General features: G+C 45.8%; 2 protein-coding genes across 4 annotated transcripts in view; one reads left to right on the forward strand and one right to left on the reverse strand.

The window, feature by feature from the left end:
* Positions 1-1535: 1535 nt before the first annotated feature.
* On the forward strand, positions 1536-6609 carry NDUFB7 (NADH:ubiquinone oxidoreductase subunit B7). Its single transcript, XM_028717273.2, has 3 exons — positions 1536-1717; positions 5635-5803; positions 6411-6609. The coding sequence occupies exons 1-3, from the start codon at positions 1603-1605 to the stop codon at positions 6514-6516; spliced, it is 390 nt and encodes a 129-aa protein (XP_028573106.1). The 5' UTR covers positions 1536-1602; the 3' UTR covers positions 6517-6609.
* A 1796-nt stretch (positions 6610-8405) lies between these two features.
* TECR (trans-2,3-enoyl-CoA reductase) overlaps positions 8406-26972 on the reverse strand; it is a 31401-nt gene continuing 12834 nt past the window's right edge. The window contains exons 1-13 of one of the 3 annotated variants that reach the window (XR_013391859.1): positions 23331-23507; positions 16772-16823; positions 16135-16179; positions 15583-15686; positions 15373-15488; positions 14618-14723; positions 14273-14345; positions 13824-13867; positions 12625-12682; positions 10985-11073; positions 10564-10609; positions 8550-10100; positions 8406-8512 (exon numbers count right to left, since the gene is read on the reverse strand). Coding sequence is in view for 2 of the 3 variants with exons in the window: in XM_028717271.2 (XP_028573104.2) it covers positions 9973-10100; positions 10564-10609; positions 10985-11073; positions 12625-12682; positions 13824-13867; positions 14273-14345; positions 14618-14723; positions 15373-15488; positions 15583-15686; positions 16135-16179; positions 16772-16823; positions 23331-23492 (1023 nt within the window). In the remaining variant the exon portion in view is untranslated. Of the gene's footprint in view, positions 10101-10563; positions 10610-10984; positions 11074-12624; positions 12683-13823; positions 13868-14272; positions 14346-14617; positions 14724-15372; positions 15489-15582; positions 15687-16134; positions 16180-16771; positions 16824-23330; positions 23508-26972 lie in introns of those variants that run through there. The other 2 variants (XM_028717272.2, XM_028717271.2) reach the window with 2 other exon arrangements.

The raw sequence follows: 26972 nt of genomic DNA on the forward strand, positions 1-26972 counted from the left end.
CCAGGTTGGTCTTCCTGTGTTGATCTATGTATGTGCAGTTATGAACATTACCATATATCTAAGACCATAAAATTCCTATCACAAGGGGACCCTGTGAGTATCAGGAAATGTCTCAGTAGACACTGAGCGTGCCAGTACAGTACTGTGTTGGTAACTCCTAGTGTAGCACTATCTAAGAGTAAACAAGCAGGGCTCCTGTATACAGAGCTTGTGGCTGAGGGAGATTAAAGAAAAGTTAGCATCCAAGACATAAACCCCTACTCTAACTTGGGCCTTACTTCATGCATTTAAAAAAAATGTTTTGAACATTTAAAAATGCAGCCAGCCTGCATGCAAGGCAATGGAGCACAAAGCATCAGTATGCAATGGAGTGATTGACCTGCTGGGAGGAGGTCTGCCCCCCCCCCCGTTAAAAGTAAAATTACTTTTGCTGCAAATTGAGAGGCACTGGGGATTCCCCCCCCCCTCCAAATCCAAACTGGATTCCAATCTCACCTCTGTCCTACAATGTTAACATTGGACTACATTGGAGAGCTGCTATATGCTACTGTACTCTTATCAGCAAAATCCTTCAACCTGCATTGGGAATATAACAGTGAACTACACTTCCAGGATTGTTTACTACTTTCCCAGCCCTACTGCAGTGTGAGGACAAAAGTAATAGATGGCATGGCTGAGGTGTTTGCTGAGTTGCACTGAGTTAATTATAATACATGTTAAAATGACTACAGTTCCATAACTACTTTTTTAAATCTAAGGTGTTAAGTTCCACATTTTGCAGCACAATATACTCCCAGCTGAAAATGTTAAAAGCAGAGGCATGCGTTTTGGCTACTCTTCCCACTGTAATGGCTGTAGAGCTAGAAAAAAAGTAGACATGTATATATAAGTCTCCAGTTATTTTTTTATTTGGGATCGCCATTTTACATGGGGAAGGGGCATACTATGTCCGCCACAAAGATTAAAAAAGAAAAAACCTCAGCACCACATGCCTTGAAATTCTAGCTTCAGCCCAATTCCCAATCTACAGTAGAAGTGTAACCACTGGACTCCATTATACGGTTGTTGCAAACTAGACTTTCGCATAACCCTCAGTTTGCAATAGTCACTTGGGAGGGCTCCTATCTCCAAGCCACAGCTTGCAATTCCTGCAATATGGCGGTAATGTGCGGCGTTTTCTGCATTGGGATTTGCAATAGCGAGGCGGATGTTGGAAAACCATTTTTTTTTAAAGTTCCACACGCTAGCAAGAAATAAGTTTAGAAGAGAAATAAAACCGCCCTCTTTCGTGGTACATCATTCATTCACTGGACAGCATGCTGGTGTCCAGCAACAGCCACGTTTTAAAAGTGTGGTTTTTCTCCATTTATTTTTCAGGTCAGCTGCCCAGGAATATTTTAAAATGGCGCCTCACGCGGAACCAGGAAATGGCATCATCAGAGACGATGCTTCTCTCTACGTTTCGTAGCTCTGCGACAGCGGCATGCATTTGTTACCGGAAGCCTTTTTTTAAAGGGGGGTTTCTTCCGCTTCCGGAATGGTGGAAAGGCGGGGCGGGAAATAGCAAGAGCAACCTCAGGAGGCGGTTTGGAGGCGGCCAAGATGGGGGCTCATCTGGCTCGGCGGTATTTATGGGACGCGGAGGTGGAGCCGGACCCGGTCAAGATGCCCACCTTCGACCCCCACTTCGGCTTCCCCGAGGAGCGCAAGGAACGCGGTGAGCCGAGCTGAGCTGAGCGGGGAGGGAGGGAAGGAGACGGGGAAGGCGAAGGTCACCCAGCGCTTGGCTCCGCCTCTTCCCGGAGCCTTCGCCTGGCGCAGCCCTCAAGCCCAGCCTGGCCCCCCAGGCAGGCCTCGCCACCGCACTGCGAGGTAGGTTCTCTCTCCCGGGGGTGGGTGGGGGTGCGAGGGCCGGCCCAGGAGCCAAGGGGAGGCGACCGCCTCGGGCGGCAGAAGATCCGGAGTGACGCTGGACACAGACACCCTTTCCCGAGCTGGGCTCTCTCTGCTTATCTGCCAGCATCGCCGGAGAGCCACGTTTGAGGCAGTGTTATTTAAGGACAGCTGTTTGTCGCGTTGCCATGGTTTAAATCAGGCATAGGCAAACTCCGGCCCTCCAGATGTTTGGGACTACAATTCCCGTCATCCCTGGCCACTGGTCCTGTTAGCTAGGGATGATGCGAATTGTAGTCGCAAACATCTGGAGGGCCGGAGTTTGCCTATGCCTGGTTTAAATCCTTCCTTTTCTCACTCTTTCATGAGAACACTTTCACAGAGACATCCATTACAGGGCATTATGTAAAAATGCTTTGGGTTGAAAGCTGTTGCACAACTGTAAAATATAGTAATAATCCAGAGGTGGCTGTGAAGTTCGCCGGATGATCCCGGGCTAGTGCCTACCTCCAGGGTGGTTGCAAGGATGAAAATGAAGGGGGCATGTTTGCCTCCCAGAATAAAAAATTAAAAAAAGCTTTGCTTAGCGCTTTGCTTACGAAATTGCTTAGATCCGTTCTGACTTAGGATGCTATACCGTATTTTTCGCTCTATTGGACGCACCGGACCACAGGACGCACCTAGTTTTTAGAGGGGGAAATCAAGGAAAAAAATATTATTCCCCCCCAGCCCCAAAGAGCAACGGACAGGCTGCACGCAGCCTATCCACTTCTCCCAGACCTTCTCGGGGCTGCGGGGGAAGCCCGGGTTCCCCCCCCCCCCAGCCCCAAAGAGCAAAGAAGCCAAGACAGTGCGCGGGGTCCATAGCCGCGCAACCTCTCCAGCCAGGAGCTAAACCTCTCCAGTGCAGCTAAAGAAAAAGACAAGGCAGCAAGCGCAATCCATCCCGCTCGCTGCCTTGGCTTCTTCTTTAGCCTTGCGCAGCATCTTTAGTCTTGCGCAATGGGATGGATTGCGCCTGCTGTCCACCGGGGCTGGACTAGATGACTCCTGGGGTTCCCTTCCAACCCTGCAATTCTATGACCTCGGAAGGTGTTTGGGGTCTCCACCACTGGAGGCTTTCAAGCAGCAGTTGGGGGACCATCTGCCTGGCGTTCTTTAGATGTGATTCCTACATTGTGAGGGGGCTGGGCTAGATGACCCTCGGGTGGCCCTCCCAACTCTATACAGTCCTACAGTTCTGCGGCAGGGGATCCACAGCCACTTCACACAATGCCCACTCCCAATTTTCATTGGAGAGACATGTGGCTTCACTGTCTAGGTAGGTACCCCCCTACCTGCCACACTTCCCCCACCCCACTTAAGCTGAGGGAATTCCTGCCCAGAGAAGCTCCCAGCAATCACGGAGGGGGGAATCCGCTGCAGCCTCCAGCAGCGGAGGATCCACGGTCCCCTTCCTTCCCTCCTCCGTAGTTGCTTTGAAGCAGGAAAGTGGGAGAGGAGCTGCTTACACGAGTGTAAGCTGCCCCCCTCCCACTTTCCTGCTTCAAAGCAATCACGGAGGAGGAATCCTCTGCAGCCTCCAGCAGCGGAGGATCCACGGTCCCCTTCCTTCCCTCCTCCGTAGTTGCTTTGAAGCAGGAAAGTGGGAGAGGAGCTGCTTACACGAGTGTAAGCTGCCCCCCTCCCACTTTCCTGCTTCAAAGCAATCACGGAGGGGGGGAATCTGCTGAAGCCTCCAGCAGCGGAGGATCCATGGTCCCCTTCCTTCCCTCCTCCGTAGTTGCTTTGAAGCAGGAAAGTGGGAGAGGAGCTGCTTACACGAGTGTAAGCTGCCCCCCTCCCACTTTCCTGCTTCAAAGCAATCACGGAGGGGGGAATCTGCTGAAGCCTCCAGCAGCGGAGGATCCATGGTCCCCTTCCTTCCCTCCTCCGTAGTTGCTTTGAAGCAGGAAAGTGGGAGAGGAGCTGCTTACACGAGTGTAAGCTGCCCCCCTCCCACTTTCCTGCTTCAAAGCAATCACGGAGGGGGGAATCCGCTGCAGCCTCCAGCAGCGGAGGATCCATGGTCCCCTTCCTTCCCTCCTCCGTAGTTGCTTTGAAGGAGGAAAGTGGGAGAGGAGTTGCTTACACGAGTGTAAGCTGCCCCCCTCCCACTTTCCTGCTTCAAAGCAATCACGGAGGGGGGAATCCGCTGCAGCCTCCAGCAGCGGAGGATCCATGGTCCTCTTCCTTCCCTCCTCCGTAGTTGCTTTGAAGGAGGAAAGTGGGAGAGGAGCTGCTTACACGAGTGTAAGCTGCTCCCCTCCCACATTGCCGCCTCAAAGGGAGCCCGGGAGGAGGGAATCTGCTGCAGCTTCCCCCACCTCCCGCAGAAGCCGCACGCTCTTTAAAGGGGCGGTGCGGCTTCTCCTGGCTTTTCTGGGAGGTGGGGGGATTCCCCCACCTCGTAGAAAAGCCTGCAGGAGCCGCACAGCCTTTAAAGAGGGCACCGCTCTTGGGGGCTTTTCCCCCAGGAGGGAGAAGGGACTGCTGCGGCCAGTCAGTCCCTTCTCCCTCCTGGAGAAAAGCCCGCAAGAGCGCACGAAGCTTGTGTGCGGCTCTTGAGGGCTTTTCCCGCCTGCCTCCCCCCTGCATTCGCTCCATAGGACGCACACACATTTTCCCTTGCTTTTTAGGAGGGAAAAAGTGCGTCCTATGGTGCGAAAAATACGGTAGTTGATAGCAGGCCCAGCGGGTATAACTTTGGCCCCTGCTTGTTCAGTGTTAATGGATACTTTTCATTTTGTACAGCCTCCTGAGGATGTGAACGTGAGAAATGTGTGAGGTACCACATGTGTGCTAGATCCCTGATACCCTTCTGGGCCGCTTTGCTGGGATAGGACTGTTCATTCCTGGAGGGGTGAACCCAGAAGTTGGTGTTGGGGGACCTCAGTTCCACGCATTAGCTGCAGGCCTGTGGTGCCCCTTGGGTTCTGTTCTGTCTCCCATGCTATTTAACAATTATATGAAACTGCTGGGAGAGTTTGTCTATAGTTTCGGGGTTTGGTGTCTGCAGCATGCTGATCACACTCAGCTCTATTTCCCCTTTTCAGCTAAATCTAGGGAAGCTTCTTTGGTTCAAAACCACCATCTGTCATTAGTAATGGATTGGATGAAAGTGAACAAATTGAAAGTTAATCCCAACAAGGCAGAGGTGCTCGTGGTCGGTTAGAAGGCAGACCAGGCAATAGGGATTCAGCCTTTGTTGGATGTGGTAACACTTCTCCTGAAGTCACAGCTTTGCAATTTGGACTTCGCCTGGGCTCATCCCCGAGCACGGATGTTCAGGTTTCTGCAGTGGCCAGAGTGCATTCGTACAGTTAGAGCTAGTGTGCGAGCTGCGCCTGGTCCTTGAGATGTCTGATTTGAGGGTGACTGTGTTGTCTCTACAGAAAGGTCATGCATTTGTTTAAAATATGCTTAAATAAGATTTAAGGCACAGCTCTAAGTGCAGGGCAGGAACTCTGAATTCTTTCACTGGTGTTGACTAGCTATGATTACTGTGAGGATGTAGCACTTGGATTTATACTGGAATGGTCTATCAACTTTAATAGCTAATCTAATTTGCAGATCAGGGTTCTAAAGGCCATAAGCCACTACAGAGGTTTCAAACGAGATGATGACAGTTGATCAGATTGACCCTGCCTGGATCCTGACCTCACTTCTGTTCATTTTATTCCCTTCCATTTTCCCATGCAGTGATGATAGCAACAGAGCAGCAGATGAATGAAGCTCAGCTTCCTCTTGACATGCGAGACTATTGTGCACACTACTTCCTTAAGTGGGCGAAGTGCAAACGTGACAAATTTCCAAATATCTTTGCGTGCAAACACGAGCGTCATGACTGGGATTACTGTGAGCACCTGGAGTAAGTCAGAGCTATGCCTCCCTTCTCCCTGTAAATCAGCCTTCCAAGTTAGCTTGTTGCTAACACTCCTGTATCACTTTTTCTCTGTCAACCATAAGAATTTAGCAAGACTAACAGGTAGCATATGGGCAGGGGAAGTTATTGTGTCACAACCCCTTCAGTGGTGTGGGTAGGGTGAAATCTTATATACCGATCTGTTAACTATTCTTCCTTAATGCTGAGTGAGCTTTGATTTGGCTTTTTGAGTTCCTTCACTCAAAGCATCTCACCAGTCTTTATACAAGTCTTTCCAGGTTCAAGACTGGCAAATATTTTTGACAGTATTCTCTCCTGATAGGAAAGCTAAGTAGAATGTAGGGTATCTCACTGATCCCATATCAGCAGATGACAACTTGGGGAAAGGTGCATTAGGTAGATATCCATATACATGCTACAGATGTCTCTGCAGAATAGAAGAATGTTCAAGTGGGGAGGGAGAAAACTTTTATGAGGGATTCAAGCCAGCTAGTATCTTTTGGCCTGGAAACCACAGAATGTGAGGATGGGTTGGGGGGGGGAGAAGTATCGGTTGCTCTGACCTGACCTGCACTTGTGTGCTTTCCTGTAGCTATGTCATGCGCATGAAAGAATTTGAACGGGAGAGGCGCTTGCTGGCTCGGAAGAAGCGCATTGAACAAAAGGCAAAAGCGGCGGCGGCAGCATCAGCATCCTAGCTGGCTTTGGTGTGCCTCCTGGCTCCTTCAACAAGAGGCTTGCAGAATCCACTAGGTCTGTTATGTTGAAAACAATAAAGACATTATCCTGTGGTTCTGTCTAAAACAATCACTGTGCAGTTCCTGAGATGAAATGGATAGCAGTTGAACATTTAGAGCTAATGAAGACTTCTTAGCCTTCAAGAAGCCTCTCTTATATCAAAAATCCCCACCCCTGCCCCTCAAGTCTCTTCTATAGTTGCTATTTTAAAGGAAGGGGTGGTAATGTCCCTTTTGTGGGTTGCTGGAAGTATTAACTAGTATTGTATTAAAGCGCAGAGACAGACAGACAGACAGACTGACAAAGACAAAATACCAACCATTACGTGTTTTAGCTGCCAGTCTTGACTATGCACACAGCTGTTTTCACTTGTCACTCTTTTCCTGAATGCAGTTGTGGGGGGTAGGTCTCCACTGCATAAACCTTGCTTCATTTTTGCCTAGTAACGAGGTGTCTTGTTCTACATACAGTCATAAAGAGCTACTGCTCCTCCAATGTGACAGGAGGTAGGCAGGGATCAAAGGGAGCCAGTATCTGTGGGGCAGGGTGTTAATTTACCTACACCTGGGAGGAGCTGGTAGGTCCCAGGCCAACCTAGATAAGTCAGACTTTGTGGCACCAATACTGTATCAAACTTTCTGTTAGGTCAACCTTCCCCAGCCAGCTGCTGCACTCCAAATGTTTTGAACTACAACTATCCCCAGCCATTTGCCATGCTGTCTGCTGGGAGTTGTAGTCCAGGGCAACTGGAAGACACCAAGTTAGGGTTCAGGCTATATTAGGTTCTGGTTGAAATGTGGATAAGAGTTTCCTCTGGCTCAGCTGAAGTGCAGGTGGGAAATCTGTAATCCTCGAAATGTGGCCAGACTCCAGTAATTCCTACCTGTTGTCCAACAAACTTCTGTAGGACCACAGGCATCCTATAACTGCAGCTTATGACTCTCACCCAGGCTGGGGAAATGAGAAAGATGACTGCCCCAAAAGCCACACTTCCAATGCCACCTGCTTAGTGCAGGAATCTACAACAGGAAGCATTTGCCCTCTGGTATCTTAGTGTAGATTTAGCGAACAGAATTGTGAACAAGTTCTCAACTTTTTTGTTGTTGCTGCTGCTGAAACAACACTTTGGGAGTTCTAAATTGTAATAAGCTTTCAAAATACAACTCTCTTTTCTAAGTAGCTCGGAATTTAAAGAGTACAAACTTGTTTCTCTCAGAAAATCCTGTTTCTAGTGTCCTTGTGTCACTAGACAAAATGCACTTTGCCCTAATTTGAGAAAATACTTGCATATTTTCACCTTAATCTCAAATAGTGTTTAATCTTTAGTAAAGTAATACTAAATCAAACTATATACTGTTTGTGTGTGGCCTGAGAAACCTTTTTTAAAAAAGGGATTAGATATGTTCATGCAAGATGCTGAAACGGTACCTGTTAACAGATGCTAGAGGCAAGAAAGTAGGGGTGGTCAATATGCTTGTGAGCTTCCAAAATCACATTGCTGGTTTTTTTTTCTGATTCAGCAAGCCAACTGTGACTATTGAACTATTAAATGTGATGCTCAAGTGGTGAATACACTTTCTAGAAATTCCATTGGTTAATTTATAATTCCAACCCTTTGACCTACATTGAATTTTAGCAAGCTGTAGGAGTGCAGTTGCCATTTCAAGGTTAGCTTCTGATTTTAAACATCTTGTCTCCTTTGGGGGCAGGATAATCCAATACGATTTGAAGCTCTGTTCTTCCTTTTTGCTAGGCTTCCTTTGCACACAACCCTCCTGTGGGTGACGCAAGGTTCCATTCCTTCTGCTTTTAATTCCATGGCACCGTACAAAGGAAAAACCTACTACAGTCCAGGGGATGGATTAGTTTTATTTGTGTAAATCCAAGAAGGAAGATAGTTCCATATGAAACAGACCATAACAAGTCAGTGGCTCATTTTAACAGCTGCCATGGAGCCTAGCAGGTTTCCAGTATCTCACTGCTCACATGCAGCATAAACTAAGACTATTGCAAACTTTCAACCTGATCCTAGACATGTTTACTTGGAAGTAAGTTCCACTGAGATGAATGGGGCTCGCTTCCAAATAAGTGTACATAGAATTGCAACCTTAGTGACATTAAGACTAAATAGGAAAGGAGAAGTAAGTTCCTCTCAGGGAGGCTGTCAAAATTTCTGTAACGTTGAATTTCCCCCAAAGTAAGATTAAAAGCCTTTCCTTCCTTCTTTAGGGACTACAAATAGCTACAAGCTATTGAAGTATTTCCCGTCCCCAAATAACGGTCAGTGCAGCTGTAGGTATAGTTTTCCCTTGCAGAAGGTTCCAAAAGCAGCTCTGATACCACTTACACAAAACAAACAGGAGTGGGCCTAAAGTCCAGGAAAAAATTGTAGCATGACTGAGAACAAAATATGTAGCAGCCTTGTTTTTCATACCCTCGTTTCAAGGCTCTGCCAGCTATTCAAGATGAAACCCACCATCCCAAACAATTCATGCTTAGCATATTGGGTGAAGAAGGAGGTGCTGGCTTGCACTGTAGATGGTACTAAAGTGCTACAGCTGCTCCCCAGTCACACCTGATCTGTCCCCTTTGCTTCTATAGCAGCAGTTTCTGCAAACACTTCCCCACAGCACCTTGCTGCCTGCCCTGTGTGTCTAGAATTAACACAATCCTCTGTGAGCTGGCACTCGACAATCCTCTTCCTTTTGAAGAGAAGAACATACTTAATTTGGCTGCTCAGAGCATACTTATCAGCCTCCAGGAACTGGCACTTCTTTTTTGAGCAAGGGCCTGAGGGTGTGTAAGAGATGAAGACAGCCTCACCTGCATCAGTCTCGTGCCTTTCAGAAAGGTACTACTAGCTTTTAGAATGGGGAAGCATCCCAGAAAGAGCACAAAAGATTTATGCTATGCCAGTATTTGGCACTTGAGGGCTCACTTAGTCAAGGAGAATGCACAAAGCTGAGCTAGGAGACTTAACTCCTAAATTATATTGATGAACCATAGAGCTGAGGAGACCTGCTCTCCTAAGCACTATGTGGAGCAAAAAGTATTCCATTTAGGCCAGGCTCCAGCTGCCTAGATTTAGCTTTCGGCTCCTGCAGACTTAGGGCTCAGTCACTGCTTCGTTCTCTTTACAATTGGATCGTTCTCTTCGCTGTAGCTTTTGACTTAATGGGCGCTTTGTGGGGAAGGCTGCTCCCAGCCTCAGAAAGGCTTTGGAATGGGATATGGTCAAAGATTCTGTAGGGAGGGACAGTAACTTACAAAAGGAAGGAAATCCCTACAGCTTCCCTCAGATTACAGTGTAGACAGCAAGAGAAAATCTCATTTTAGACTCCAATAACACTCGCTCACAAGGTAAAAAACAAAAACAGAACTATCGGCCCAGACAAAAGAAGGCAGAGGCTTCCAGCTCAAAGCAGGAAAGGGACAATGGGGGAACGCAATGGCGGGTAATCCCGGAACTCCTTCAGGTAACTTCGGTGTTTCCCCTTTGCCCAGATCGTCATTTGGATGAATCCAACCAAGGAAAACAGAGCCACTATTGACAAGGGAAGAGAGAGTTGCATGTCATTAGGCATCTACACAGATCTCTATAATTTCCATGCCCCAAATGCCTGTAAACACACATTGGCGTAAGTAACTACTCAAGCTGATGGGAAATTACAGGCAAAAAACATGCCCCATGGGTACGTTCAAGCTCGACTTTCAAGCCACTCTACAACAATTTAGGATTTTTGAGACAGCAATACCTGTCTTGGGCTACATTATCTAGAACAGATTGGGACCATGCAGGCCTGCAACATCTGGAGGGTCACAGCATGCATTACCCAAGACTGCTGGGGCTGATGGGAGTCCAAAAACGTTTCCACATCCCTGACCAAGAACTGGAGGGAGGCTTGCAGGCAACCAACCAATCAACCCTGATTCATAACCCTACTGTTATCCCCTGCAAACCATTATTTAAGACCTGACGTCTTTGTTCAGAGCAGGCTAGGACTTACCTGGAAGGCACTGAGTCATAATGGCAAAGCCAATCCAGGATCCCACCTGGAAGAGAAGAACACCAGCTCAGGATTGTGGCAGGCAAGGTGGGTAAGACCCTTCAGCACAACTGACCCTTCATTAAAAAACAACAACCCAGTAGCCTTTGGGCTTGGGGGGGGGGGGATGGGGATGGCACTGCGACTGGGTCCACAATAAATAAATTTCGTGTTAATCAGCCAAAGGCCTGGATGAAGAATGTTTCCACCTGGCGCCTAAAGGTGTATAATGAAGGAGCTAGCCGAACCAAACTGGGGAGAGCATTCCACAAATGGGGAGACACTTCAGAAAAGGCCCATACATGTGAAAACATGTTCAGAACAAGACACATGAGGCACCTTCCAGATTCTAATTTGCTGTGGGGTTCTATCCTGTTCTCACCTCGTAGGTGTAATTAGGGCAGGAGACAAGCAAGAAAAGCCATGTGAAGGGGTTCTTGGTAGGAAATGGGATCTTCCTGGCTTTAGAACCTAGGGGGAGAATTAAAGAGTTTGATTCATTTCATAAAGATAGCAATATACACACACACCCTTTTAAATGGTACTATTTTCTGTACTTAAAGGCACTTTGTCTCTAGTATAGCAGGGAGCTTTTTGGTGGAACCAACTTGCACAGCAAGAACATTATTCTGCTTCCTCCTCACAGGCGGCTCCAGGAAAAACTGTGGCCGCCACCATCCTCAGCTCCATCCTAGCTTGAGGCATCTGCAGCCACCACTGCATGGGGTCCTGCTCATCCAACTATGCATTTCACCAGACAGAGATTTGAGCCAGGGACAACAAGCTACTACAACTCAATGGAGAGCTGCTTTGGCACAGCCCATCTATGGCAAGCAGAATGTAAATAAACCTCATTTGGCACCTCTCTCAGACATTATGTTCTGTCTGAAGCCCACAGAATAAGCTTACAAAAATATGGTCACTAACAAGATCTGTCGAGGTGTTTCTGGCCTAAGATCTTCTGCAGCAAAAACCCAGTTGGACTACGTATATATGTGTGTATGCCTAGACACACAGAATCCAGAATACCAAAAAGTATCAATGCTACATAAAGACACATGTGGCCTCCACAACCTCAGCAAAAGTGAGAGAGAGAGAGCACATGTGCAAGTGTATGCATGCAGGAGATTGAAAGGAGGAGAGGACAGTACAGTGGTACCTCAGGTTACAAACACCTCGGGTTACAGACTCCGCTAACACAGAAGCCGTATCTCGTGTTAAGAACTTAACCTCAGGGTGAGGTTAAGTTCTTAACAGAAATCACATGCCAGCGGCAGTGGGAGGCCCCATTAGCTAAAGTGGTACCTCAGGTTAAGAAAAGTTTCAGGTTAAGAACGGCCCTCCAGAACGAACTAAGTTTGTAACCAGAGGTACCACAACGTTAATAAAAGGCACAGAAGCAAGGCTCTAGCCAACATAATTCCTTGTCCCTCTTGGTTGTTCCTCATAGGAACATAAGGAAAGCCCTGCGGGATCAAGTCAGTGGCCCATCTAGTCCAGCATCCTGTTCCTACAGGGTTCGTAGCCGCCAATAACCTTATCCTCCATGAATTTGTCTAATCCTCTTCTAAGGGCATCTAAGTCAGCAGCCACCACTGCCTCTTGTGGGAGCCAATTCCATAGCTTATGCACTCTTGTTTTCTTTTGTCTCTCCTCCACCCCTATCTGCATCTATCCTAACCTCTTTAACTCAATGTCCTCTCCTGCTCAACTCTTCTCTCAAAGGTTATTGAAAACACAGCGTAGACTCTGCAAAACCCACCAATGTTGGACAAATGAGTCATGCACATTTACACAGGCCCTAAGTTCACTGTTCATAGTGTTTTCAGGATTGCTCAAATCTCAGCAATACTTTCTCTTTTGTTGAAGAGCAATTGCACAGGGTTTCACCAACTCTGGGCTGCCAGTACCTTACGGTACGTGTCCCTTCAGCCAAACAGCCTTAAGACAGACCCAGAGTAGGTCCTTGCCATGCACCTATGGTAGCTAGGGAGGCACTCCAGAAGGCTCCCCTGTACTCACCAGCAGGGCGCAGGTTCCGTAGAGCAATATGAATGGAGAAGTTTCCCAGCTGGCAGAACTACAAGAGGAAACAGAGTCAGTTTCAACATAGGCATGTGAAGAGACCAAGCACTGACTTCTCACAGGTTCCCCGCACCCCCCCCCCTTTAATCACAAGTGACATTTCTGCATGAAAAGCCTGTGCGGACACATTTTTGCAAAAATCTTAGGAATCGGCTTGGAGGGATCCTGCTCCCTCAGTGCAGGATATCCTCTCCCTCCATAAACGCACAGCCACTTCTTTTTTGGTAGCACTGTTTCATATTTTCCAGAGCTGAGCCCTAGAATTGTGCACCAGTAAGCAAGTGCTCAAATCAAGGAAGTCGGGATTATGATGCACAAACCCCTAGACCCATTTCCTACTGCAGCCTCTGCTAGCCTGATGCCCTCCAGGTGATGTAGTTCAAAACAACTGGAGGGCACCAGGTTGGCGAAGGCTATCCTACCGTAGCTAAGCCAAAGCATGGGCAACTGAAGTCACTCTTCCCCATTTATCCTGGCGCCATTTCCATTCCATTTCTCTTTTTGTCCCCTCTCATGGATATTTTTAGACTGTAAACCCCATGGGGAAGCAACCTGCCCTCTCATTCTCTAGCAAGTGCCGCATGAGTATACGGTGCTAACATCAACAACCAGAAGGTGGCAGCTTGGTTTTAAACACAGTAGCACCCATAGGAAAATGAGGGACTAGTCTCATCTTCATCAGCCCAGGCACTAGTTATCAAAACCTCATTTTTTCCAGTCACCACTGGCAATCTTAGTCCTCAGCCCATACAGCAGAGTTCTGACCTAGTTACTGATCTGATCTGCCCCCACACCCCTCAAGGCTCCTTTTACCCCCCATGACTCCACAATGCAACACCAGCTTTCTGTTACGTGGGGGGGGAACCATTTCAGTTCGTGCAAAATCCAGCACTTATTCAGCCCTGAAAATCCCCACTCTGTATAGGGCCGAGTCTCACAATGTAAATAGGAAGCCCTGACTGTTTCACAGCTGTGTTTCTGTAGAAATTAACTCCTCTGCTTTACACGCTTGCCTCTGCGTGACTGAGCTTTCACCCCAAGTTCACCTGTAGCCTCCTGCCCCATTTTCTAACACATACATATTTATCTACTTCAATTCCACATGGGGCTATTACACTCCATCCTTAAGTTCTTACCAGAAAAATGATAAGTGCCAGTTTCACTTGTTCATGTCCGTACGCTGAAGGGATGACAAAACAGAAACTGTTAGGGCAGAGTGTGTGACTGGCTCAAGGTCATCTGGTGAATTTAACAGCTGAGGGGGGAATCTGAACCTCGACCACCCCAGTCTTTTTGCATTTCCTGGACACAAGAGTCACATACAGTCATGATCATACACCTATTAATATGTCAAGTTGGCCAATTAGCACCTGAGTCTGCAGGACATTATCTCCCATGCCAAGAACTGACAGTGACTTGTGTGAACACAGCCTGAGACTTCCTCCCAGACATTCTTCTGCTAAATTACAAGGCAAGAAAGATCAACCCCATTAATATCCATCTGCTTTAAAAGCCATTAGGGATCCTTGTCCAGCACTAACCACCAAAATCTCCTCCCCAGCTTCCCTTTCATGTTTTGGTTCACCTGGTGGAGTATACAACGGGTGGTTGATGTAGTATGCCATCCAGGCAGCAAAACCCCAATAGTAAGTGCAGTTCTGGAGAGAAAGACACAAACACATTAAGAAACAGTTATCCAGTGAAGTTGTAGCAAAATGGAGATGTGCTGAATATGCCAACTTCACGGCCTGGGAAAGGCTCAAGCAGAGGAGGAAGCCAGACCCCGTCCCCTCATTCCTAGGAAGATGCCTAATATCGTTTACTTCTTGAAAACCACAGTAAGGAATTCTGAGGGTTGCCCTCCACAGCTGTCTTATTGCTTGCCCCTTCCTGATCCTCCTCCTCTAGCCTCATTCCCAGCACCACTCACCTTAAAGATGTTACGTAAGGGCATTGTCCCATGGGAGAACCTATGGACAAAGAGGGTCTCCAAGAGGCGCTTGACGTAGTGGAAAGAGTGGCAGATGCAGGCCAGGCTGGAAAGGAGAAACAGAGCAGGCAGAATAAGAGGCTACTGTAGCAGTGAAATCTAGTAGAGAAATGCAAAAGACCCTTCTGCCCCATTTCAAGAGCAAGACCAGTGAACACAGTTATAACCAGTTCTCTGAAGTCCTCCTGCAATTCTGCTTTGAGCTTCCACATTCTGGGCTTCCTTGATCAGAAGGATTACTTGGAGACCTTTGTGGAAGTCTTCCTTAAATTTGCTGCAGCAAATGGTTTAAACTAGCAAAGTTGGGTCAACTGACCTAAAAAAAATTGAACTAAAATCCTGCCAGAAGAACCAATACTTAAGGAAGCTATGGAACACTGTAATGCTCCATCTACAGCCACAGATAATCCTTTTATTTCCTGCCAGCTCAAACCCTGTTTCCAGAAATGCTGACAATAGTGCAGGGAATCTAGGACAGATTTTAAGGATCAAGAGTTCCTTTGTGTATCCTGTTCTTCAGACAGGGTGAGAGGGAGGCGGATGGGTGGGTGGGGGAGGGATGGGACACATATTCTACTCATTGACCTGGTGTGGGCTCAGATCACAGCAAAACTAGTGCGTAGTATTCCAATACAAGCTAAACACACAGAAAAATTGCCTGTAGGTACTTTGTACCTTGGCCTGTAGGTACTTACTGTACAACAGAATACTTGCTGGAGGTGAAGTCATACTTATGGCCGTAGATGAAGGGCACCCGGAAATAGAAGAGCAAGTAAATGAGCAGGGGCCCAGCATACTCCGTGAGGAAGACCTAAAACGAAGAAGGCAGGATGAGGGAAGGGGAGAAAAACCAAGGGCATGGGAAGGCCGTGTGGTTGTTGTGGGGAAGGAAGAGGCGCACTTACGGTCACCCAGCTGATTTGTGCTCCCAGGTCTCGAAAATACAGCGTTGCTGTCGTGCCCACCGGCAAGTTCTGAAGGATGTCTTCATCCTTTAGGGACTTCCCCTCTGAAAGAAAGGAGGAATCAAAATACAGCTGCAATGGGCACCTTGGCTGGGATACCAAACTGAAGTGGCTACTTCACTGGTCACATGTCTGAGAAGCTCTGGCTGCCTAATATTCAGAGAGGGGAAGCCATGACCAAGGAGGGGCAGCGAGGCTCCAAGGGAGATGATGGATGCTTTAATTATGTCCTCACCAAACCCATGAATCTGGATGTCCAAGAAATGACAGCTTCTTGCAGAATTATATAGCCTTTCATGTATGCCCCTCATAAGAATTCCCAAGGCCAGAAATTCCTGTGTCTGTTGCATCCTCTGGTCAAAGACTCGGTAACTCTTATCAGTATAGTCTACCAGCCCCACTTCCTTCCCTCATAACTTCCTAGCTAAGACAATCTGCCTGCAAAATTGAGGCATGAAAAATATCAGAAGGCTTTGTAATATACCAACTTACTGGGATCCAGTCGCAGAGACTGCCGGGCTGGATACCACTGAGGATCTGCAAAGAGAAAAAGGGGAAAGAAAGCTGCACATTGCTTCATCTGGCTCAGCGCTGTGTATGTACATTGACTGCCCCTGCCTTCTCAGGGTTTCAGAAAGGAGACTTATTCCTGACTGGAGAAAGTTCCTCCATTTTCCGCAGCAGGTAAAATAAAATAGTCTATTTTTTACTGTTACTTTGTTGTATTTTGTATGCTGCTGTTGCTTAGCTGCCTTACAGCACCATCAGAAATACAACAAATCAAGAAACAAGCCAACATGGGTAAAAGCAAAGAGCTTCCTTTCTCCAAAGTCCACAGAGATAAAAATGGAAGTTCAGAATCAGAACCTCCAGAAGTTGTTTTCAATTACAGGGAAAACGCATAACAATAGTAGTTTTGGGGATATATTATTAAAATGGCATGACGAGGGTGTCAGGAGGCAAGCTTTACTCATGAAGTAAGCAGCTCAGCACTTTCAACGCTCCCTCCCTCCAAGGGCCAGTCCCACTGTAGGAGTGAGGAAATGACAACGGGCAAAACCAATAAAAGGTCTGCTTTGATACGTGTGTTCAGGCAGGAGTCACACAAGGATACATGCGCCATACATACGGGACTTAGTGAAGAGGTTCTTTATCTCTATTACGGTGGCATTGGGCTCAACCTGAAAAGAAAGCAGAGGAAGGAAATCAGGGAACCAGAGCACAACATTGTATATGATTAAAGAGTGAATAAAGCCCATCTATCTAAGCACCTTCTACCCAGGGAACAAGGCCAGGAGAAGACAGCCTCAGGCAGAGCAGTCCTATACTTGCATCTTAAGTGGGTGGAACAGCTTATGTTTTACATGCTTGAGGAAACTGGTTTGATTCCAGGGTACCACCTCACCAGTGTTAGACAGATAGAAAAGGGATAGAAAAGCTAGGAGCCAAGTGGCTCCTGGGTCCTGAGTTGTGGATGCCAAAAATATGTCTAGTCGCCAGGAGGGGTGTGTCAGCAACACTTTTAAGTTATTATTTTGATAAGCATGAACTACTACGCAATTCACATAAGTGACATATTGTTAATATCACATTTTTAACAGAAATGTAAATACATGTTTAATTTGCCGTTTTCAATAAAAATATTGGTAACCAAACTTCCGTTTTCAAAACACGCTATGCTTTATTGTTAAACTCCTTAACATATTGCCTATCCTTAACATATACTTCAAGGCTTCAAAGCACATACATTTCAGTAATCCTCGAGTGTCAACCAGGCATGAAAAATTACACCTAGACTTTTTGAGGTGTTTGCATCCTGGCAATTTTGAACCCTGAACCTCACACTAGGAAAGAGAGAAGCTTTCCACCCAGGGACACCTGAGTCAATCAAGAGAAGTGTTGCATGCAGCACCAGACCCTTAATTCAAAAAACTGTTTCAACAGAATCTCAGTCCCTCACTTCACAGAAGCGGCAACAGCAGCAACCTGGTCATTATACAGCCATTTCTGGCCATAAAAGACTAGGTCTGCATTCTCTTTGCCAGCAAATCTGCTTTCCCACATGATATTTCTAGCCACTGGAAGCCTTACATCACTTTGACAATGGAAGTAAAAGTGAGCTGTCTCTGTCCTACATCTGTGCACACTTCTCTTCCAGCAATGGAGATGTTGCAAGAAGAAGCCATGGGACTGTCCCTCAGACAGCTGATGTGTGAGCTTGAGAGCACCCAACTCAGCTTTCAAATTAAAGCAAGAGAAATGTATGAGGATTCCAGAGCAGTTGCCAAGCATGGATCAGCACCTCCAGAAGCTTCAAAAAGCAACACAACCTGGGAAGCGACGCTCAGGTCTTGGGTTACGTCTAAGTAAGCAGCATGAGCTGGGACTCAGGCAGTCTGAACTCTCTTTGTAGCAGGTTGTTCTCACTGCTGGCTGTCACTTCTTAGGGAGCCGCCTCCTCTTGCTTTTGCCCCAACAATATTAATTATCTACGGAGACTTGTAAGGTGGTCTGCCACTTGCCTTGTGAAGAAGGTCCACAGAGAGGAGAGCAGTAGAAGATAGACTGTAACAGAAGTGGCCACAGAGACAGACATAGGAGGGGGCTCCCCAATCGGCTAAGCCAATCCTGTCTAATAAAATGTATACAGAGTGTACGTGTTTCTCTCTTTGTGTTGTCACTTGTTTTGCATCCTTCTGTGAAGCACAGAGGATAAGCCTTTTCCAGCCACTTTCAGGCCCCCTTTTCTTTTCTTTTCTTTTAAAATATTTTTTATTAACCGACCAATCAAATCAAATCACATCACATCACATAAATTCCGAATTACAAAGCCGAATTTTAAATTTTTGTTGGGGTGACCCATATATAAAGTTCCGAAGGGGGATTCCGATCATCTTCTTGCTGCTGCGTTAATATCCACAAATCTGTCCAAATAATGTTCATAATTCTACCCAGTCTTATCTTGCTGTTTCCACATCTCATCTTGTTCGTATATTTTTCTTTTTTTCTTTATGATCTCTTCTGATAATCTCCTTAAGCAAGTAAACACCAATTATAATCCTGTGTGAATTTTTTCGTTCATCCAGTCATCATATCCAGATGGTTTCCATATATCATCACTTTCATAAATAACAGCACTCTTTCCATCATTAATCTCGCAAGTCTGTCGCATTTTAGTCCCACTGAGGAGGATCACCCACAATATGAAAACAGACCTTTCCTCCTCCCAGACATAAATTTTTCGATGGAACTTGCCAAGATGGCGACGATATTTTTTGCTGCGTCATTCCAAAGCTCTTATGCTTTCCACAGTCTTCTTAGAACATGCTTTGGTTAGAAAATTATCTCCACACAGCCTTAAATCCACAGCTTAAGTCATTTAAACAGCATTTCTGACTTGTGACTTGTGGGGGGGGGAATTCTTGGTTAATCACATAGAGAAAAGAAAGGAAAGTTTTTCCCCCTCCCCCATCTAGTCCCGTTGCCGAACATACCGAGCATTAGTGTGTCTTCTCATTATTTATTCTTGTTCCTCCGACCCGTCTTGTTTATCAGAGATCTCTTCAGTTAGCAGTCTTTACTCCCCCTTCTTCCTTGAAATATGTGCATTAGCTTCCTCCTAATTGTTTCTTTTGAAGTTCCTGCAGCTAGGGGCGCAGATCAGAGACAGCGTCCAGGAGCGCCGAAATCCACACAAGGGCTTTCTGCCTAGTGCCCCCACCCCCACAAAATTTGGGGGTGGTATAGGGCACAGCAGGCAAGGGCAGTCCCCCCACACCCTTGGGGGGGCCGGGAGGCTGTTTACTCCCATCACAGCCTCTTAATTACCTCACGTGGGTCGGAGAGATGTTATTGTCAGCCATCTTCCGATGCGCCCCTAGTGGCCACCCCCCAGGCCCCCTTTTCTTTAGCTTTGTTACGCAGCTTTGATAGCAGCTTATTGGCTAGCACCTGTGACATCATTTCTGATATGAGGCAGCTTCAGCTAGAGGGATGTAATCACACTGAGAATTTCTGCAAAGGCTTAGAACCAAGAAGTGGAGCTTGCATCAAACCAGGGAATGAAACTTCTTCCCGCCTTACAGTTCCCTAAACTGACCCCATTGTGTCTTTACAAAAGGGGACACAAGGATTCAGCGAGTGCCCTAGTCCTGAGAGTATTTCCAAATTCAAAAGCTCCAGATGTCACAGTAAGAATTATGTTGCAGAAATTCACCGAACACATGAACGAGGAATGGCTTTTACAATCTTTTGTTTATAATAAGCCCAAAATTCCAGTCCACATGTGCAACAAAGTGCATATAAGCTTACAGTTGGCAGTATAGAGACCCCTGCAATTTCCTCGTGTTCTTTCCCTCTGTCCCAGGAGGAATCTCACACTCAGCTCAAAACAAACACAGTGTTCCTCTTCCCTTCCTTGTGCAGAAAGCCTCCTGGTATGCAAGGAATTGAGAGAGGTGAAGGAGGAGATGATGACATTTCAGAAGGGCGTGTCCACCATCATAGCCAATCCAAGCAGGTGCTGGTGTAGGGTGTCTAAGGCAGCTGAAGTCCAACTCCCAGTGGGGAGGTATGGTTCTCTTCTGCCTTACAAGGCCGATTCTCAGAGCCAGCACAACTATGCAAGAACTTAACAAATGCCCTAGGGGCTATGAAAACTGACCTGTTAAAGCACTAGTAAGGTTAACAGCAGTAGCTGTTTAGACTGGTTTGGAGAATGGCAGGACAGGAGGCTACAGCCAGTGTGGCTGACTACAAGCCAGCCAACCCAAGAGCTTGGATGGGATTAATTGGAGCCAGTCTAATGAAATTTACAAGTCAGCAATGCAACCACATCACGAATATGATCCTTCTTGCATGACAGACACTTAGCACATCAGTGGTCATTTTACAGGCCTCTATGGCCATAACAGACCGCTCTGCTGTCGATTCTTACAGTACATTATGTGGCCCAAATAGATGGGTGCAGGCATTCTGCAGCAGAGATTTCTGGAGACCCAACACTGGAGTCCCGTCATTCAGCAATCAAAGCAAGAAGCAGCCCAAACTGCTGCATCTTGAACAGCAGCCCAAACCCATTGGTAAATGAGGCAATACTTAGGGGGGTAGTCATGGCTGCTGCTAGGTGCCACATTAACCAGGGGTGGGCAACCTGTTTCCTGCCTGGGTGAGCTGCCAGGGGCCTCATGCTGACCATGCGTGGGGTCAAAAGAAGCAGAGAGCAGAGTCAGAGGGAAACATGGGTGGGGTCTCATTGTAGTCTCTCCACTGTGGTTTATGCGGGGCAAATCTATAAACTGATTTCATCAGCAAAGTGAAGGCATCTATGAGTAGCAACCACATATGAGAGAGATCTTGCCTTATTGACAAATGTATGCACATGCATGCTAAAGAACAGTTGATTCTGCCAGCTTCCAAAACATGTTTGTAAAACTAATCTGGTTGAAAACAAATTTCGTTATGATGTTATATTTTAATAGAAGAAATCTCATTGGCTTTTGTTCATCCTAGCCAGCCAACTTATTTAGCACATGGCACAGGTGTGCACACCCACGTACATATTTGATCCTGTTATCTCAAAAATTAACTTCCCCAACTCATTCAGTGGTTTTGACACCATGTGAGAGTGGGAGCATTTAGCTGCAGTGACAAAAGCTGTTCAAGCTAGCAAAGTTCTTTCTTCCTGCAACATTAGCAACTCAAGTCAGTGACATACCAAGTGTCAATAGTAAGAATGGAAACTTATTTAAATAAACAGCCTGCTATGAAGAGAAGGCTTAAGGCCCTCCTCTCCCAGCTACAGCGGATATCCACCTCCCGGCAGCTGCTGTCAGTGAGGATTTAAAGGCGTGAACATTTGTACAGTGGTGTGTGTCACACTTGCTGGCCTCCTGAAAAACTCCAGCTCATTTAGTAACAGCCAGCTAGCAATACTCTTTAAGACCCCCCTACAGAAACATCTGACAACAGATCAGGCTTAAAGGATCCTTAACACATCCAGCTCAAGCCTTTCTAGCTATACCTCATGACTGCAGAGAAAACTGGGAGCCAGCTTGTTATATATTGTTTTTATATGTATTGGAAGTTGCTCAGATCGGCCGGGGCAGCTCACCCAGATGGGCAGGGTGCTATTCTTATGAATAAGAGTAAGAATCTTTGCAGCAAATGTGGGCAACCGTTTGTCCTAGCAGGCCACATGTGAGGATGGACGGGCAACTTGGCCACTTGCCAGTGGGTGTGACCCGAGCCAGGAGAGGTGTGATCTGGTGGTGGCTGGGCCTCTCACTCATGTCCTATAACAATGATGCTCCCCTCTAGCCTGACTGCCAGGTAGCTGTTTGGCAGGCAAGGGGGAAAGCAATTTACATGGAAGGATGGCTTGCAGGAACAATTCTTCCAGTATCCCCCATCCCCACATACACTGCATTCTTCACAGCCCCACCACACATTTTTTGGGTGAGCTGGGAAGAGCATAACTCACATGCCTCCCAGAGCAGGGAGAGCAAAATTCATGTGGGGGTGGGGTGGGCACCCATGGGTGTTGCACTGAAGGCCTCCATGAGAAGCATCCACAACTGTGCTCCCCAGAAGTGGCTGGGCTCCAGCTGCCATCATCCCTGACTATTGGCCATGCTTGGTGGAGGCTGTAGCCCAACAACATCTGGGGACTCAAGGTGAGGAAGGATGCCCCACAGGACCACAAGTCATGCAGAAGTACCACATATTTATAATAATGATAAATGTCACATTCATCATCATCATCATAATTTATTTATACCCTGCTCATCTGGCTGGGTTTCTCCAGCCACTCTGGGTGGCTTCCAACTGGATATTAAAAACACAATACAGCATCAAACATTAAAAACGTCCCTAAACAGGGCTGCCTTCAGATGTCTTTTAAAAGTAAGATAGTTGCTTATCGCTGGGAGGGCATTCCACAGGGCAGGTGCCACTACCAAGAAGGCCCTCTGCCCGGTTCCCTGTAACCTCACTTCTCAGAGCGAGGGAACCGTCAGAAGGCGCTTGGTGCTGGACCTCAGTGTCAAGGCTGAATGATGGGGGTGAAGACGCTCCTTCAGGTATACAGGACCGAGGCTGTTTAGGGCTTTAAAGGTCAGCACCAACACTTTGAATTGTGCTTGGAAATGTACTAGGAGTCAATGCAGATATCTCAGGACCGGTGTTATATGGTATCAGTGGCCACTCCCAGTCACCAGTCTAGCTGCTGCTAGTTAAATATTAAAATTGGGAGGTAGAAATGGGGACTTCTAGTCATCCTTTCTAGCAGAAAAGAGAGGACATCTACTTTTCAATGCACTGGGAAATGTGGACAAATGAAAGAAATGCCAGCAGTCATTTATCTCTTTTTTGGATGCATATGTAGAACATTTTAATGGATCAATTCTGAGAAATATCTAAACATGAAGCCTCTTCCAATTGATCATCCTCTCCAATCAATGCTAACTACTGCCTCTCTCACAGTTATCAGAAGTCATCCAAAAGACAGGACAGCCAGTTAGTTTTCCTGTCTTAATATATATTTACACTCTAGCTGGCAATACAGGTCTTTGGTAGATTTTAGTATTAAACAAGGGGGCAACTCCTGCTTTACCCCCTGAGATCCCAGTGCCTTCCCCAGTTATTTATCAAGTTATAAAGTTCAGTGAGAGCAATTAGAGAGACCTTACCTTGTCCAGGAAGCACAGCTTTTCCCGGGTCTTGGCATCCAGAATCTCCACCTCAAAAAAAAGAACACCCCTTTTAGATTTCTTATGTGGCTTGGCTCCTATTTCATTGAAACTTCTTTGAAGGGGTGGACACCCCTCAACATGAATCAAAGTCCCGTCCATGCCTCTTCACACAGCAGGAAATCCTCAGGGGCGTGGACAATCAAGAGCTGGAATCACCACCACAGGTTTCTCTCCTAGCTACATGTGGACCTTCTCCTGGTCAGCAAACAAACTTGTTTCTCAAGAGGAGCTAATTGGCCAGTATTCTTTTTATTTTTTAAAAAAAGTCAAGACTAAAGTTCCAGACTCAGCCCTTCAAGTAAGATCCAGCTCAGCACACACTAGAAGGGGTTCCCTTCTAGTCTGTTCTGCAGGATGCGTTCCAAGGCGTAAGCCGATAAGTGTTGGGAGTTGAACTGCTACCATTCCCAGCTAAATATAAAACTGAGTCCAACATATAACTCCTCACAAGCAGCCTTTTGACCAGTCAACTCATACCAGGAAGTCTTTGAAAACATCTCTCCCCCCCCCCCAAAAAAGACTGCACCACTCAGTTCATCTCATTTATACAGGGAGTCCACTCTAGCACTAATAATTATTAAGAGATGATCCATGTCCAAGTTGACTTTATTTTTTTTTTAATATTTTATTAAGTTTTCTTTCAAATATTCAGAAATTTACGAAATAAAAAGTAGAAAGTAAGAGTAAGAAAAAGAAAGTATACATAAATTCCAACTTTCCAAAATACTTTAACAATTCCAATCGGACTTCCCCACATCTTCCGAATTCTGCGTTCTTTGCAATTGTAACATCAGCAATTTGTTACCTTATTTCATGTCTTACTGTATCTTTCAAATACTATGTTTCCAAATTTAAAATACTGTATCTCAGTTATTTGTACCCTATAAATAAACATAGTATGGTTACTTCATGTTGTCTACCTCTTCTTTCTTATAACTTAATTTCCAATTCACCTATTCAAGTTGCTGAAGCAAAAGTTTCCTAATCGTACACATTCTTAACATTCATACAACTTATAATGTTTTTGCAGATAGTCCTTAAATTTTTTCCAGTCCTCCTCCATTATTTCTTCTCCCAAATCACGGATTCTGCCAGTCATTTCAGCCAGTTCCATGTAGTCCATCAACTGCGTCTGCCATTCTTCCAGCGTGGGTAAATCTGGTGTCTTCCAGTGCTTTGCAAAGAGAATTCTTGCTGCTGTAGTTGCATACATAAACAAAGTTCTATCCTTCTTTAACACTTTCTGGTCCACCATGCCCAGAAGGAAGGCCTCTGGTTTCTTGGGAAAGGTATACCTAAATACCTTTTTTAGCTCATTGTGTATCATTTCCCAGAAGGCCTTCACTTCTGGGCAGGTCCACCAGAGGTGAAAGAATGTCCCTTCAGCCTCCTTACATTTCCAGCATTTATTGTCAGACAAATGGTATATCTTAGCAAGCTTGACTGGGGTCATGTACCACCGGTATATCATTTTCATAATGTTTTCCTTCAAGGCATTACATGCCGTGAACTTCATTCCGGTGTTCCATAACCTTTCCCAGTCCTCAAACATAATGTTATGCCCAATGTCCTGCGCCCACTTTATCATGGCAGATTTTACTGTCTCATCCTGTGTATTCCATTTAAGCAGCAAGTTGTACATTCTTGTCCAAGTTGACTTTAGAGACATATATGAGCCCTGCCCCTCAGAATAATTAGCAGGAGTTGTCATCTTTGGGAATGTGCGATGTTTCGTGTTTATAAATGCATAACAAGCATTCTGACCCCCTGTATTGTAAAGGGTGTGACTACTGGGATTCCAAGGGTTGTAGCCAACAAAGTCGTCCTGTTCCTGCAAGGACATCCACCTGTACAATGAGTCTTCCTCTCCCAACTCCAAATCTGCTCTGGAAGGATCCCCAAGAGAGATTGGGAGGGCACACAGGGAGAGGAAAGGAAGTCCCACTGCACAGGTGGAAGTCCTTGTGCTAACAGGACAACTTGGTTGTATTCTTTGAAGCATGACTTTAAAAACTTATTTTTAATCCAAAATATTTTTTTTACAACTGATTTATGTATTTGCTGACTTGTTGCTTCAGTTTTAAACTGTGTCGTTCTCATTAGTTTTCACAGTTTTGACATTATAGCTGATTTTCACTGTTCATTGTGTTAATTGCCATAACTACCTGTAAGCCACCTTGTGAGATCTTTTTTCAAAGAGACTGCATATAAACCTGTTACCTAGAATATTTTTTTACTAGGAGACTCATGAATTGAACTAACTAACTAAATACAACACAAATAGGCATCATTTCCTGAGTCCCCCCCCCCAAAAAAAACCCTCATTCAATGTGAGTCTGTTTTAAATAAGTTTACCCAAATTATTACATATGCACCTGTTAGAATCATAGAATTGTAGAGCTGAAAGGGACTTCAAAGATCATCTACTCCAACTCCCTGCAATGTAGGAATCTCAACTAGATCTTACATGACAAATGGCCATCCAGGCTCTGCTTAAAAACTTCCAAGGAAGGAGATAGAATTGCACAAAAGACTCTGAAGCATTTGTCTTCAACTGGTGGGTCAAGGCCTCCTAGTGGATTGTGGTCTGATTCAAAGTGGGTGCAACAAGAGCACTACCATCATGCAAACATATCAAGAAACTGGTCCCCAAATGCATGTTTGGGTTAAAAGTGGTTCCTGGGTGTGAAAGCATGTATGTTTACAACATTATTCAACTTTTTCAGCTCCCTCTTCGACAACATTATTCTGAGCTTTTCCGCTAAGGTTAAATTGTTTTGAGCATTTTTTAAGTTTAGAGAATGGGCACCAAAGTATGGCTGTGATGGAATGAATGCTGTGGCTAGAAAGGGTTTTCTTCCTGTCAAATTACAAACATCCAGTCTCACTCAACAAATCTGATAGGCACAGACAAAAGAGAGTAGCATTTTACAACATGCATTGTTAAGTTATAAAATTTCCTGCCACGGGATGTGAGTGACACTAATCTAGGTGGCTTTTAAAAAGCGATAGGTTCATGAAGGATAGGTCTATCCATGATGCTCAGATCTTCTTGGACAAATGGCAGATAGCAAGGCAGGCCCTCTGTGATTCCTTTGTCAGGCACACAATGCCCAAGAGGATGCAGTTATCTCATAACAATATCGGAGAACAGAGAGTATCTATTGAATATGAAGAAGTGCAAATCCTCTCCCAGTTTAAATTCTGGGAAGAATTGTCATAATACATTTCATAACCAGAAGTGAATTAAGAGGCTTTGATTTCCTTCAATTGCCATATCAGATTGCACGAAAACATATTTCAGTCTATCCTTAAATTGAGCCTGGAACACAACTGGCTTGTAATCTGTATGTTTGAATTAAACAGACTGTTTTCTTATAGCAGGGATAGCCAACATAATGCTCTCCAGATCTTGAGGAGAGCTACAACTCCCAACATCCCTGACCGCTGGCTATACTGGCTGAGTTGATGGGGGTTGTTGCTGGATCCCCACTTCTGCAGCATACCATATTGGCTACCCCATATTGTTTTCACCACTTTGCTCTTGCAGCCAAAATTTAGGAAGGTTACCAGGCTGCA

The sequence above is a fragment of the Podarcis muralis genome, chromosome 2, assembly GCF_964188315.1.
Source record: "Podarcis muralis chromosome 2, rPodMur119.hap1.1, whole genome shotgun sequence".
Taxonomy (NCBI): Eukaryota; Metazoa; Chordata; class Lepidosauria; order Squamata; family Lacertidae; genus Podarcis; species Podarcis muralis.